General features: G+C 49.5%; 1 protein-coding gene across 2 annotated transcripts; it reads right to left on the bottom strand.

Annotated features, from left to right (window-relative positions):
- Positions 1-36: 36 nt before the first annotated feature.
- Positions 37-12293, bottom strand: LOC116824094 (caspase-14). Of its 2 annotated transcripts, XM_075064753.1 has the most exons (5): positions 12130-12293; positions 11462-11687; positions 6336-6455; positions 4192-4298; positions 38-625 (listed from the first exon to the last, which is right to left on the bottom strand). In XM_075064753.1, exons 1-5 carry the CDS (start codon positions 12265-12267, stop codon positions 470-472), a joined length of 747 nt encoding a protein of 248 aa, XP_074920854.1. In that variant the 5' UTR covers positions 12268-12293; the 3' UTR covers positions 38-469. The 2 variants fall into 2 exon arrangements, with proteins under 2 accessions (XP_074920853.1, XP_074920854.1); XM_075064752.1 differs by having other exon boundaries at positions 37-625; positions 11462-12218.
- Between the last annotated feature and the right edge of the window lie 3542 nt (positions 12294-15835).

Genomic DNA, 15835 nt, shown 5'->3' with positions numbered 1-15835 from the left:
TACAGCAAAATGGAGTCTGCAGTCACATGGGCCAGTCCCTGCACACCCTGCTGAGTCACAAGGCGTATCCGCCTCCTCTCAATGGGTCAGTTGTGTAGCTGATGGTCCTTAATGGGCCATCAAACAGGCGAGGCAGAGCTGACACCCACTTGTCTGGGATGTTTCCCAGAACTACAGCACCAATTTGAAATACAGACAGTATAGAGCCAATGCTCATAAGTTCAACTACAAAATGATACAGATACACAGACAGAATAATCATACCCAGTAACCCGTAACCTGGCCTTAGACACCTTATATGACCCCGTTTACATAACATTTGGTGCCACTAGAGGACCTTGGTTTCAACCCATGTTCTATATGGTCCCAGTTTATATCAGTAACGTCACACAGGCATAAGGGGTGCTGCTTTCTTTTACCTTTGGCGCTCTGAGATTGATGGTGGAGTTAGCTGTGTGAAATGTATGTTTCACAAACCAGCAGAAAAACGGTTAAGACTCCAATTTACCTTCAAATAGAGCTTTTTTATCAGAGTGGTCTTTATTTCCGGGTGAGTTTTTCGGATTTCGCGTTCATTTTCTTTCTCCTCCATCATGAACTCTCTCTCAGCAATCTTGTTATTTACCTAGGAGAGGATCAAATCATTTCAGAATACAAATCTATCAGGGGAAAGTTGTTCCTGTGGCAATAACTTAAACCGCCCACAGCTGGGAGCTGTAACGTGAAGAGAAGCAGGCATGGTGAAGACAAAACAATCCCAGTGAATTACCCATCTTCCCTTTGTATACGGTGTGTAAATGCTGCATGTCTCTGGCTAACATGGGAGCAAAAGCAGACCAGAAAATGGAATTGCCATTCCGCAAATTAGGACCAAAAACCCCCAAACAAACAAACGAAACAAACACTATTTTTGCAGACTGAAGAGTTCTGAAAAGTCAAGACATGGAAAGACCAAAATGCAAGAAGTGGTGACTTTGAATTGGAACAAAACTTTCTCCCCTCTAACCCGAGTGGCTAGCTAAAATTGAGGGATTGATAGGTTATTCCAGCTGGGAAGAGAAATAGAGAAAGGAGTCTGATACCACTGAGGCAATTTTGTTTGTTTACGCAAAATATACAAAGCTCAGGGAAGCACATAGGAGCAAATCAATCGAGAACCTTTTCTTGCTCAGAGCTCCAAGCCTCTTTCAGCCAGCACAGTGCCCAAAAGCTCACTCTCTCTAGGCTTTTGTCAGCTGCTTTTTCAGGCTGTCTCTCTCTTTCTGCTTGGTCTCTCCCCTTGTACCTGCACCAGCACCTCTTAGTTAAAACAATATCCAGAGAAACCTTCCACCCAGATGGTCCAAATTCCTGCATGGACTCACAAAGCCCTTTGTTCTGGGCAATGATGTGTGCTTATCTATCGCTCACAACTAGCTCAGGACAGTGGTTAAACCTACCACAATCTTTGGCTCTGGAATGCCGATTCAAACTAAAGCAGCAGTGTTGTAGCTGTGTCGGCCCCAGGATAACAGAGGGACAAGGTGGGTGAAGTGAGATATTTTATTAAGATATTATTGTCTAACTTGAAATAATGTCAGGTCATTGTTTCCTTGTGCCCTTCTTCTCCTCTGCCCCATCTGTCTGTGTCTTCCTGGCCTCCTATAGTCAGATTGTCAGCTCCTTGGGGCATCTTTTTTCCTGTGTCTGCACAGCACCTGGCACAGTGGGGTCTGGGCAGGATTGAGAGCCTAGGCATGACCGTAATACACCTCAAGTACAGCACCTGGCGTAATGGGGTTCTGGGCCATGACTGAGCTCCCAGGCGCTAAGACCTCGCCTGCCTTGTCTCTTTAAAACAAGGGAGATTTGTATCTGTTTTCTGGTGCGGGTGAGGTCATGGCTTTTATTGGACCAACTTCTGCTGGGGAGACAGACAAGCTCTGGAGCTCTGCTGCAGGACTAGAGGGAGAAATCGGTGCCTCTGAGCTAAATCCCAGTTGGGACTGGCAGGGAAGCTTATGGGGTCATGCCTTGTAGGAGGTCACATGTGAGGGGGTTTGATTGTTCTGCACAAGGGGTTTGAGCTGGGACATTAAGGGCTAGCAGACTGGTGGGGGTTACAGATGGTTGCAAGGAGCCAGCGTCCCTGTTAAGCCCACGGGTTGTACTGTCTAGCAGTGTTATGACGTAGTTCCCAGGCTGGCCTTTGGGCAGGTTTCCTTGGAGGGGGCAGACTGACCGTTGTCATTTGAAAGCTTTTCCCTTGGTCCAATAGAAGATATGACCTCCCCCACCTTGTCACATTAATATCCTGGGACCCACACGGCTACAACCTGGCAAACAACTGGGGATGGCATTGTTTTTGGGTACGTTCATGATTTTTAAGCCAGGCTCAGGAGTTTGGAGGCCTGATCCCTGACCTCTGAACACACTGTGATGCTACACCCCATATTCTTCATGGAAATATAGTTATGGGATGACTAAGATGTCCTTTATGCAAGATGGCTCACGTGAGGTCTCATTGGAAAGGTTCTGATTTACTGAATGTGTTTATCCAATTTGTATGCACATATCATTTTTGTATCTGAAGCTGGGAATATTGACCATGTCTCTGTATTTCAAATGTGCTGTGTTTGAGGAGGCCAAACAATGTTAGTGGCTGATTGAAGAAATGCACAAGCATAAGGATCGCCCCAGAAGCCGTGTGCAATAGAAACCTCTCAGCGATAGCGCCACACAATGGGAACTGTTTGACCCAGGTCACAGCAAAAAAAGCTTTCCAGCAAGACATACAGGAGGGACAATGACAACATGAGGGGTCCTCACTCTCCCTACAACACCACACCTGGAAACACCCGAGGAACAAAGACTGACCTGTGAGAAGTGATGGTCCCAGGCTAAGATCTCTGTGTAAGAAAACCTGGGAAAGCCAAGGCAACTTGTGCCTTAGGAATCTGCCAGCCTGTTTATCACTCAGGGTGAGAATTTGCTAAATTCATCTCCTACTTATCTAGAGTGTTAAGCTCAGTCAGTTCGTGTATTTACTAAGGTAAGGTACTTTGTTCAGTTCGCTATCCATTTAATGGCTTAAAATTTACTTTTTGTTGCTCTTAAACTTATTTCTTGTTTATAATAAAACCCAGTTTATGTAGTTTCTAATGGGAGAGGGGAGCAAGAAGTTGTGTTCATCTCTCTTCATCGAGGGAGAGGGGGGATTGTTTGAGCCTGCGCTGTGCAGATTTGGCTCTCCAGTGCCAGACAAGATTCTGTTGGGTTTATCTCCCCAAAGGGGTGGGCACGTGAGTGCTAGGGGAGCCCTCTCCCACCGAGCTGGGTCTGCAGCAGGCTGTGGCCCTATCTGTGTGCGCTGCCAGAGGCCGGAGAGCCTAGGTCAGCAAAACGGGGAGGGAACCCAGACTGGTGGAGCAGGAGGGGCTCAGTGAAACCCCAGTACTTCAGGTGGCATCCCTGACGGGGGGGTCCAACCCCTCTCTCTCTCTCTCTCACACACACACACACTTTCCTCTGTAAAACGGGGATAATGATGTGTCCTTCCTTTGAAAATTGCTTACTCATCTACCGCTGAGAGAAGTGCTAGATAAGCGCTAGGGACTGTACTGTGTCTGTGTTTTATATTTATCCTCCCATACTTTATATATCTTATAAAATATATATTTTATATTACATGTATAAATCATATATTCTTTGTTAGAATTATACAATATAGAAATAATATTGTATATTTCTACACAGTTGTCTGTGTAACACGTATGTGCATATACAATACAGCTACATCTGTATTTGTGTATCTACAGTATATTTGTGCGGGTGTGTTATATAAATGCACACAAATAGTTACACATCATCACACCCATTTCACTCTGTAGCCCTCTAACACCTGTTCCCACTGGACTTAGAATAGCCTGGAATAAGCGTGTTGGGTTTGCTCCTCTTTGATAGGTCAGTGTAAATTCCCACCTCAGGTTATGCTGGTGCTGATAAGCCCTCAATGCCCCTTGGAAATAGTCTTCCTGTGGGGCAGCCACATGCTGTCAAAGCACCAGCAATGCTGCTGCTGAGAGACACCCCATGCAGCCTCAGGCAGCTGGGATTTGCAGCTAGGGAGATCTCACTTTGCTGGGCACAGTAGAAGGTCACTTATCCTCCCACTCGATAGCAACATAACCTCTCCGGATGCCATGCGTTTACCTTGGTGAATAGCTCTATGATCTCCAAGCAGGGGTATGTGGTGAAGACATCCACCATGGTCTGAATCAGCCAAGAGCCTGTGGTTTCACTTCTAATTGAGCAATAACCTGCGGACAAAGGAGAGGGAGTCAGTAAAACCACAGATCCCCGTGGGAATTCGCTGCCTCCCAGCCTGAAGCTGCTGGAGTCAGGGTGAGACCAGATACTGGGATTCACTGAACAAAGATACCTCAGGATGCGCCAGAGGGCTAGGGCTCCCAACAGCAAGACCACACTGTCGGGGGCAAGGTTTGCAGAATAATAGTAATGACCCCATTATGCCCCCAGAGCTGGGATGGAACCCAGGAGTCCTGGCTCCCTGCTGTAACCACCAGACCCCACTCCTCTCCCAGAGCCGAGGAAAGAACCCAGGAGTCCTGGCTCCCAACCACTAGTCTCCACACCTCTCCCAGATAAGGCAGCCAGGGGCCCAGTTTTCAACCAGCAGGTCTGGTCAAAAAGGGAACCTGACAGTGTCCAGTCAGATCTACTGACCGGACACCCAAAGTCCAGTTACTGTGGGTGGGGAGGTGCCAGGTCATCACTGATGCCAGCCCTACTCAGCTGGGGCTGCCTCCTACCTGCATCGGGCAGCTGCAGCTCCAGCCCTGCCGGTGAGTCCCTCTGAACCCAGGCAGAGAGAGGGGGGGATTGTGGGAGAGGGGAGAAAGGGCAGAGGAGCAAATGGGAGCTGGGGTCTCGGGGGAAGAGGTGGGGCAAGGGAGGTTTTTAAATATTACAAAGTTGGCAACTAGGACTGTCAAACAATTAAAAATTAATCATGACAAATCGCAGTTTTAAATCACACTGTTAACCAATAATAGAATATCAGATACAACATTCATATGCCCCTTCTTGCTTTCACCACCATTCCAGAGGACGTGCTTCCATGCTGACCTCGCTTGTTAAAAAAACAAACAAACATTAATTAAATTTGTGACTGAACTCCTTGGGGGGAGAATTGCATGTCACCTGCTCTGTTTAACTAGCATCTTGCCATATATTTCATGTTACAGCAATCTCTGACGATGATCCAGAATATGTTCATTTTAGGAACAATTTCACTTCAGATCTGACAAAACACAAAGAAGGTACCAATGTGAAATATATAAAGATAATTATAGCACTGCACCCAAGGTTGAAGACTCTGAAGTGCCTTCCAAAATCTGAGAGGGATGAGGTGTGGAGCATGTTTTCAGACGTCTTAAAAGAGCAACACTCAGATGCAGAAACTACAGAACCTGAACCGCCAACAAAGAAAATCAATCTTCTGCTGGTGGCATCTGACTCAGATGATGAAAATAAACATGCACCAGTCCACTCTGCTTTGGATCGTTATCAAGCAGAACTCATCATTAGCATGGACGCATGTCCCCTGGAATGGTGGTTGAAGCATGAAGAAACATGGATTTTTAGTGCACCTGTACACATAAATATATTTCCGGTGACACTGTGAACAAGAAGCAGGCAGCATTATCTCCTGCAAATGTAAACAAACTTGTTTGTCTGAGCGATTGGCTGAACAAGAAGTAGGACTGAGTGGACTTTGTAGGACAAAGTCTTGCATTGTTTTGGGGTGCAGTTATGTAACACAAACGTTTACACATTTGTAAGGTGCACTTTCATGATAAAGAGACTGCACTTCACTACTTGTATGAAGTGAAAAATACTATTTCTTTTGTTTATCTTTTTTACAGTGCAAATATTTGTACAGTAATCAAAAATATAAAGTGAGCACTGTACAGTTTGTATTCTGTGTTGCAATTGAAATCAATAGATTTGAAAGTGTAGAAATATCCAAAATGTTTATAATAAATTTCAATTGGTATCTATTACTGTTTAACACTGCAATTTAAACTGCGACTAATTTTTTAATCACATTAATTTGTTTTGAGTTGCTTGAGTTAACTGTGATTAATTGACAGCCTTATCAGCAACCCTATACCCAGGAGCTCTGGCACCCCACTCCCCTTTCGCAGCCAGGGGCAGAACCCAGGAGTCCTGGTCTCCCCTTATAACAAAAGCGTAATGAGACAAGGCGAGCACAAGGCTGTAGCTTCAGCTACTTTGATTCGCGCAGGGTGGAATCAGATTCACGTTGGTACCATTTTTGGATGAAAAGACGAAGAGGCAGTCGGTGTGTGTAGGAATCCGCCTGCGACGGAGCTGGTTGTCCGAGTCAGCTCCAAGCCTATCACATTGAAGCACACCTGGGTCTCCTCTTCCTAAAGCATAAAAGAGCTTCCTTTCAGAAACAGACATTACAACGTAGCAGAGTCACACGCACTTAGCCAGGTTTCAGAGTAGCAGCCATGTTAGTTTGTATCCGCAAAAAGAACAAGGGTCCTTGTGGCACGTTTAGAGACTTAACACATTTATTTGAGCATAAGCTTTCGTGGGCTACAGCCCACTTCTTCGGATGCATAGAATGGAATATATAGTGAGGAGATAAATATACACATACAGAGAGCATGAAAAGGTGGGAGTTGTCTTACAAACAGTTTGATTCTTACTGGGCTATCTTGATTATCGCTTCAAAAGTTTTTTTCTCTTACTTAATTGGCCTCCCAGAGTTGGTAAGACAACTCCCACCTTTTCATACTTTCTGTATGTGTATACAGATCTCCTCACTATATGTTCCATTCTATGCATCCAGTAAAGTGGGCTGTAGCCCACGAAAGCTTATGCTCAAATAAATTTGTTAGTCTCTAAGGTGCCACAAGTACTCCTGTTCTTTTTACACACTTAGCTAGCGGTTGCTAGATCCAGCACATATAACGTCTCAAAACAAGCACTAGAAGGACATCATTTAAAACCAATGCAAGGAAACATGATTTCCATATAAAGCATAATTAGCCTGTGGAATTCCCCACCACAAGATGCCTTGGAGGCCCAAAATGTAATGTTTTATTGTACCTCCTCTCTTCCCTCTGATTTGTCTGTTTCTTACCCTCCCGTGATGATATGGGGTATTAGAAAGTAATGGGAAAAAATAAATTTTTGATGAAAATGCTCTCCTCTTCATTGTAAAAAACTAAAAGACAGAATTTTTGGTTTTCAGCAAGTTACAACTTGCAGTTTAAAGCCAAAATGTGTCCCTTTTAAGACGAGGGGATTTTTATTGTTTTCTGCATTTGGTTTCATTTTGGAGTTGATTCCTCTCCTTGCCTGTCAATTTTGATGTGCATGTGGGGGATGGGGATTCCAGAGAACAAGGTCAATTTAAAACAAAAATTCAGCATAAAATTCAAAGCAGGGATATGATGCTGTCAGCTGGCTAGCAGGTTAAGGTCTTAAAGTGTTCATTCACTTGTCTGCCAGATGTGGATATTATTGTCTTTGACTGTGACGGGCTGAATGCCATTTGCATTCATAGATTCATAGACTCTAGGACTGGAAGGGACTTCGAGAGGTCATCGAGTCCAGTCCCCTGCCCTCATGGCAGGACCAAATACTGTCTAGACCATCCCTGATAGACATTATAACGCTACTCTTAAAATCCCAGAATGGAATTCCACAAACCTCCTAGTATTATCCATGTTAACTAACCCTACAGTTAGGAACTTGCCTTAAGTACAACCTCAATTCCCTTCTCAGTTAACCATTGCTTCTTCGATCATTAGATGGTAGGCAGGGTCCCCAATGTATGCCCACGGCACCCCTCCTTGCCTGTCGAGTCATCCCTGAAATCTGCCAAAATCCAGAGCATCGCTCGACGCATCGTGGATACGACTGCTTTGCCCCGCAAAATCATGAGAAGGTCCGACGAAAGCCGCTGAAATTGTGCATTCAGTGGATGCTCGACCACCGCCCACATCGCCCTTTCTCTGCACTCGCCAACAGAGTGACCACTGCTAAAGAACAATTTTCTCCCACCTCCTTGTGACACCTTTTTAGGATACCTGAAACTCTTATCAGTCCCCTCTCATTCTTCTCTTTTCCAACTAAACAACCCAATTCTTTCACGCCTTCCATAGTCAGTTTCTCAAACCTGTATATTCTTCTCTCTTCTCTGGACCCTCTCCATTCTCCACCTCTTCTTAATCGGACAGAACTGGACACAATACTCCACTTGAGCTGAACCAGCGCAAGTAAGGAAGAAACTTCTCGGTCTTGTTAACAACACACCTGCTAATGCAGCCCAGAATCACGTTTGCTTTTTTGCGAACAGCATCACGCTATTGACTCATATTTAGCTTTGGTCCACTCAACCTAATTCTTTCTGCCATACGCTCTCCTCAGACAGTCTCTTCCAGTCTTATTGTGGTGAAACTGATTGTTCCTCCTAATGGACACTTGCATTTCTTTGTTAAACTTCATCCGGTTACCTTCAGACCATTTCTCCCAATTTCCGTTCATTTTGAATTTGAACCTGCCCAAACATTGCAGATCCCTCCCAGTTGTTTATGTCCGTCAACTTATATAGCTCCTTCGTATGCCAACATCTAATCGTTGATGAATATATTTGAAACAAGCCGTCCCCAAAACAGGACCCCTGCGGAACCCCACTTGTATACCTTCCAGCGAGGTGGAGCCATTAATAACCACTCTCTGAGTACGGTTATCCAGCCAGTTATGCACCCACCTTATAATAGCCCCATCTAAATGGTATTTCCCTAGTTTATCGATAAGGATATCATGTGAGACCATATCAAATGCCTTACTAAAGCCTAGGTATACCACATCCACCGCTTCTCCGTTATCCACAAGACTCGCTATCCTATCAAAGAAAGCGATCAGATTGGTTTGACATGATTTGTTCTTTACAAATCCATACTGGCTATTCCCTATCACCATTGTACGTATACCCTGACTGATGTATACTAGTGTAACTAAATTAACCTGTTGTTGCAATGCCCTTTTTCACGTCTGTATCCTGTGCTTAATTAGCCTTAAATCAGAGAGACAACTAAGAGGGGATATGATAGAGGTCTATAAAATCATGACTGGTGTGGAGAAAGTAAATAAGTGTTATTTACTCCTTCTCATAACACAAGAACTAGGGGTCACCCAAGGAAATTAACAGGCACCAGGTTTAAATCAAACAAAAGGACGTATTTCTTCACACAATGCACAGTCAACCTGTGGAACTCCTTGCCAGGGGATGTTGTGACAGTGAAGACCATAACAGGATCCAAAAAAGAACTAGATTAATTCATGGGGGATAGGTCCATTGAGGGCTATTAGCCAGGCAGGCAGAGATGGTGTCCCTAGCCTCTGTTTGCCAGAAGCTGGGAATGGGCGCAGGGGATGGATCACTGGATGATTCCCTGTTCAGTTCATTCCCTCTGGGGCACCTGGCACTAGCCACTGTCGGCAGACAGGACACTGGGCTGGATGGACCTTTGGTCTGACCCAGTCTGGCCGTTCTTATGTTCTGATGATGTGTTAGCATTTAGATGAAGATTTAAATAATGCACAAATACTAATGAATGATACCTGAAATGTTTCCACCTCTCCGGCCCTACTGGAATGAAAGGTCGGCAATTACATTATGTAGATCACTGGTGCTGGGTCACTTGTGTATAGGGTGACCAGATAGCAAGTGTGAAAAATCGAGACAGAGTGGGTGGGGCAATAGGAGCCTAAAATCGGGATTCTGGCAATAGGACTCAAAAATCGGGACTGTCCCTATAAAATCGGGACATCTGGTCACCCTACTTGTGCACGATAGGAAGTAGAACATTAACTTCAAAGCCATGGTGGAAGCCCACAGACAGTCTGCACAGGTGATCCGTCAGAGCCCATACTGGGACAAAGGCGCCTGTGAACAAGATCTATAAAATACTGGATCCAGGGAGCGATTCTCAGTCTCTGGACTGCTTGGGTTCTGCCCGGGGGAACCTGGTGCCATTGGGCTACAGGCTCTAATTCAACTAACGTGTGCCCTGAGGCTGGCACTCGCAGCTGGGAGCCGCTCGGGGAATGAAAACGAGCAACTCTTGTTTTTTTCAAAAAGAGCTCCTTTTTGCCAGGCTCTTAGCTGTAAGACCTGCAGGCAGGGCCTGTGCCTCTTTCCCTGTGGTGTTGTGATGCCTTCTGCGCATTTCCGAGTGGCTCAGAAAAGAAGTCATCATAAAGTCATTATTAATTATGTGTCTTAGACTCCCCTGTGTTAGTGCTGTGCATTTTCTATTCAGTGTATTAGGGGATATCCTAGGAGCCTAGACATGGCCCACAACCCCGCTGCGCCAGGCGCTGCACAGACCTAGAACAAACCATGATCCCTGCCCCGCAGAGCCAACAGCATTGGTATATACCAAGAGAGAGCCAATGGGAGACAAGCAGATGGAGGAGCCCAAGGAAGCAATGAGACCAGACTGACCAGTAACCGGAGGGGTCCCAGCCTGCGTGACTGCTGGCGAGTTTTTTGCAGACCTTGTGGCACAGCAGCGTTTGGAGGAGGAGAATGAGGAAGCAACCCCCTGTAAGTTTTTCTTACCCTACCTTGAGTTCATTGGTCATCAGTTAAATTGAGGTATAACTCAAGTTAAGCCAAATGCCTCCTTTCTGCCTGTGTATGGGGTGAGGAACGAGTGGGGCAATGTGTTAGACACTGAGCTGGGACTGCTGCCTGTACTTCAAGCTATTGGACACAACAGGGCAGAGTTAAGGTTGTGGGGCATCCTTAATTCTGGCCTTCCCTCACTTTTCAGTGCTCGACTTTGAAACTTCAGTGTTCTTCAAATGCAGTTTGTGTGTGTGAGATACAAAATAGAAGGGGATGGCTATGCTGGGTTTGCTTAAACAGGTGTTACAATCTGAGTGTGGAGAAAAGGAAATTGTAGCTGTAACCCATGTTTGTTGGGAGCTTGGGGTTACCTCCCTTAGCTAACAGATGAGGGGCGGGAAAAGGTAATAGATTTTACCCCGGGGATGACTGAGTTTGCCTCTGCAGCTCCCCCTTGAAGCTCAGTAGGGCACAACTCACCCAGTCACGGGGTCTCTGCCGTTTGGCCAGGCCCTTGTGGGGTGAGGAGTCCAAAAATTGTGGGGGAGGGGGAATCAGCTCAGCTCTAAACAGAGTCATGGGCTGACGCTCTTCTAGGGAGATCCCCCAGCCCCTTGCTCAGGCTCCCACGCTCCGCTTGTCCATTCTGCCAGGAGGCTCACCCGCCCAGCGAGCCACCTCTGTGTAGACGTGGCCAGGGAGGAGGGGTCGGAATGAAAGAATTAAATCTGGTGCTGGATTCCCCACTCAAAGGAGGGGGAATCTGAGCCGCAGACTCACCCCCTCGGCAGGCCTGGATGATGAAGACTTTGGGTTTGCCCTGCAGCGCTCGGCAGGTCTCGTTGGTCATCTCTGCGAACAGCTCCTCCAGCTTCACGTCCTGTCCATCGGCTGCGATGACAACTCCGCTGTCCCCATGCGCCATGATGACCACGAAGCTGCAGCTGACCGGGCCTCGGATTTGGTCTATCCGCTCTCGGAAGCTCACCAGCTCAGTCCGGAATTGCTTCGGGAGGAAATTGTGAAGGTCAGGAAAGCAATGATGGGGAGTGCACCTGCCTCTGGGCGCTGTGTGAACGGCTAACGCAGGCAAAGCCTCATTCCCATGTCCCCGACTCCTAGCAGCAAATTCTCCCCCTAAGGGGAGTAGGCTGAGAAAGCCCCAAACATCAGCGAACTGCTGGGGCCAGTGATATGGTGGGGCCTGGTGAACTCTGGTGGGGAACATGAATGGGGGTCACGGGGCTGGGCATCGGGCTGCTGAAGGTGGCGTTTCCTGCAGGAGTTCCTGAGACACCAGGGTGGACTGACTATGGGCAGACGCTGCATGATCTGAAAGGGGACAGAGCTCAAGTGATCCAGCTGGAGGGCCTATGGGGAAACTGAGGCAGGGTTGCTGCAGAGCCAGCCCCATGCCACCAGGGTGCCCTGGTTATAGTGCTATTTACTGATGCAGTCGGGTCTTTGACCAGTGTGTTTTGAAATCCAAAAGTCGTATACATCTTGTTCAGTGCCTCGATGTCCTTCTCCGCACCCGGCCGACGTTTCAGCACGCAGAGAGTCAGGGCCAGCCGCGCCCCACTCATGTTGTACACCTGCAGCAGGGAGCGAGGGTTTCATGCCTAGCACCCCTGGGGCACCCCCATTTCTCACATGCATGGCAGGGGACGACCAGTCGGGCATTTAGGGGTGTGAAACCAGACCGAGCCCAGAGCCCAGGACTCTCTGTCAGGGACTCCCAAACTCCAGTAGGGAACCAGGTGTCTGTGGGGATGGAAGCTAAATTCCCAACTACCCAATGGGACTGGCTCAAAGGGAAGCATCTGCCATGATAAATACCCAACATGATTTCTGGTCAGTGGGTATCCAGGGACCCCTTGCCTGGTGCTAGGATGCAGCCCCTCTGCGGTGGGGCACAAGAACTGGTAATACAGGGACCCCTTGGCCAGGCGGTGAGATGCGGCCACCTCTGGGGTGGGGAAACTGTTCATAGGACACTGGCAATACCTGGGAATAATAAATGCTTCCATCAGGGTCCCCTAGTACTGCAACGAGGGCAGAACTGACTGCCAGTAGAGAGCCCCCCGCCAAGCCCCCCCCTTGCCCTACTTGGCACAGCACCCCCACCGAGCCCCCACCAGCTCCCCGCAGCCCGGTGCCCCCTGTGGGACCCTTGGGAACCCCCTCAACCCACACACCTGCAGCCCAGAGCCCCCTGCTAGAGCCCCCCTCCCAGGCTCCCCGCAGCCCAGCGCCCCTGTCTGAGCCCCCTGCCGGCATCTGTGGCATGGCGCCCCATATACACCCGCCTGGAGCTTTGGGGGGCAAGCACTCAGTACGAAAGGAAGAAAGGAGACTCGCAGCGATTTCCGCTGCCATAGAACTTGCTCCGTAGGACGGAAAACAGTGTCCCCCAGCGGAAGGCAACTAACCCTCAGCTGCCGTTGCTCTCTGTCTGGGCTGCGCTGACTCTGGCCTGGACAATCCAGGACCCTGGGAGGTCTGAGGAGGGTACTATGGCCGGTCTGCGCACTCTGTTGGGCAATTACACCAGATGGAGGGCCAGGGGGCTGGGGGCAGGAGTGAGGAGTCATGGTAGAGCTGAGGGGTCCAGCCGGCAGTGCAAAGGAATGTCCAACAGAGACAGTTCAATGTACATAATGCCAATCTGTGCACAGCCCCCACCCAGCCCCATTGCTGAACCCCCACCCCACCCTGCATCTCTACACCCCAACATGGACTCCCGCCAGCGGATGCCTACGACAAACCCCGGTCAATGCCAGGAGGGCCATCTGGGACAGCGGGGTGCTTGTGGCAATTCAACAGCGCAGTCCCCTGAAGTCAGTGTGGGGACGTGGGCTGGGACGGGCAGCAGGACCCTGGTCCCGGGTCAGGTGATTGGAAGGGGCCCTTGATCCCTTCTCTGCCCTACAGTGACTGTAATAGCGGGGGGGGCAGGCTGTGGTCCTGCGAGCGGGCGCAGGTCGGGAATGAGGGGCACTGCAGAGCTGGGGGGACAGGGGGTGCAGGTCGGGAGTGAGGGCACTGCAAGACTGGGGGGGAGGGCTGGGCGGCAGGAAGCTGCGGTCGGAGTGAGGGGCAAACACCGCAAGAGCTGGGGGGGTACAGAGGGAAAGACCGAGAGCCAGATGGCAGATAACTCAACAGCATAGTACAGTGCCCATTGCCACCCAACCAGTGCAAGGAGAAGGGGAGCAGATTGTGGGGCAAGGGCTGTGAAGAGGCTCCTCGCGCCAACTGTTGGTAGGAAACACACAGGCAGAACAGAGCCAGTGTATCCGGACGCTGGACTCGCCTAACGTCTGTCTCCTTCCGGCTTCCCCAGCCCTTATTCACCCTAGGCCTGAAAGGACTTCCCAGCTACCCCAAGCAACCGAGGTCTCCCCCCCCCAACACACACGGGTGGGTACGTACAGATGCATAATAAAGCTATGAAATGAAAAAGGATTTGTAAGAAGACAGAATCCAGGAGTCCGGCTTCCCAGCCCCCTTGCTTCTAACCACCATGCCCCACTCCCCTCCCAGAGCCAGGAGAGAACCCAGGACCCTGGCTCCCAGCCCCTGCTCTAACCACCAGCCCACACTCCCCTCCCAAGAGCTGGGAGAACCCAGGAGTCCTGGCTCCCAGCCCCCACTCCTAAACCACAGATCCCGGGAGATGAACCCAGGAGTCCTGGCTCCCAGCCCCCCGGCTCTAACCACCAGCTCCTACTCCCCTCCCAGAGCTGGGAGAGAACAAGGAGTCCTGGCACCCAGCCCCTCCTGCTCTATAGCTCTGACCCCTATATACATCCTCGTGTCCACACCCACACGGTTTCCTGATGGGAAAATTAAACATGTAAGGCCGCTCCTGATTCCCTGGCTTCCTCCCTGTCCCGCCTGGCCCCTGCTTAGCCAATTGCCCCCACACCCGCCTCCCTGAGTTCCCCACTCTGTACCCCCTGGGCAGGCTCCCAGGGGCCAGCCAGCATCGCCTCCTCCAGGGCAGTGTCCACCTCCAGCTGCCTCTCGGCGCTTAGCTGCGTCCCACGTCGCGGCAAGCCCTGCACTCTGTGGAGAGGGAAGCGGGGGGATCCCGTCAGAGGCGTTGGACATGGACCACACAGCCCACCCCATGGCCTCCGTGATGCTGTATGGAATACGTAAGATGTTTTACAATAGCATTCTTATAAAATTGCAAGGAATCTCACCGGATATGGCCTCTAAGGTATCAGTGGAAAAGTTATAATTCGCTAAATAGGATAATCACTTTTATATGGTTCTATCACCTGTGCATGGTGAATTACAGGTAGGGGGGTAGATCTGTATTTCCAACCCTGTGCTGTGTGTCTGGTGACAGCCCCGGCCGATTGGCAGCAGCACGGCCTGGCCTGCTCTATGGCCCATCAAGGGACGTCAGCTGTACCATGGACCCATGGCGAGAGGCCGAGGGACGCACCTGTGAGCCAGCAGCACACGTACGGACAGGCCTGTGCACAGGGGGCTGCGCGGCTTCTCCAGGCCCATGTGCTGCGAGCTCAGGTTTGGGACAGAGGACGGACGAGCCACATGGCAAAGGAGAGAAAAATGCAGCTGCAGCTTCTCTATGTTGTCTCCAGTTCTGCTTCCCACCTCCGGAGTCACTGCTCTGCCAACGAAGCTCTGAGCAAGGGATGGACTGACCCAGCCCAGCCGTGGGTGACTCCAGAGGGACTTTCAAGCCAGCAACCTCCCCAGGGCTGCTAAGAACTGATCTCTGGACATGGAAATCGCTGAATGTCTCTGGGAGCTTCACCAATTCACATCGCTCTGCCTGGGCTCTCTAACAAGCCGTTAGTGATGGACACTGAAGGACTGGCCAGCAGGTTGGTATTTTGGTAAGAGCCAAACTACTATTGACCTGGTAATGTGGCGGCCCTTTGGGGTTGGAAGAACATTTTGTAGCGTGAGCAGAGTTTTTAGATAACTTCTCACCTTTCCAGTGCTGATTAGAAGCCAGAGAACTGGAATGCAATAAAGGGGGCATGGGTGACGGGTGAACCCCCCTTTGGGGAGGCTAGCCCCTGGCCCCACCGCTTCTGCTTGAGGTTCCACCCCGACTGGCTTCAGGGGAGAGGGGGAGTGAAGGTGGGGCCACGGTGTTACCGAGATGTC

The sequence above is a fragment of the Chelonoidis abingdonii genome, chromosome 4 (assembly GCF_003597395.2).
Source record: "Chelonoidis abingdonii isolate Lonesome George chromosome 4, CheloAbing_2.0, whole genome shotgun sequence".
Classification (NCBI taxonomy): domain Eukaryota; kingdom Metazoa; phylum Chordata; order Testudines; family Testudinidae; genus Chelonoidis; species Chelonoidis abingdonii.
The sequence above is the reverse complement of the archived record's forward strand: the minus strand, read 5'-3'. Positions and strand labels throughout refer to the sequence as shown.

What these genes read in the sequence shown, in the direction of transcription:
- LOC116824094 (XM_075064752.1), bottom strand. Translation starts at nt 11,909, where the DNA reads ATGTTCCCCACCAGAGTTCACCAGGCCCCACCATATCACTGGCCCCAG. An exon ending in CATCCAGGCCTGCCGAGGGG is followed by an intron (nt 6,456 to 11,461) that starts GTGAGTCTGCGG and finishes TTTATGCTTTAG; the next exon opens with GAAGAGGAGACCCAGGTGTG. An exon ending in CGTCTTTTCATCCAAAAATG is followed by an intron (nt 4,299 to 6,335) that starts GTACCAACGTGA and finishes CTTTGTCCGCAG; the next exon opens with GTTATTGCTCAATTAGAAGT.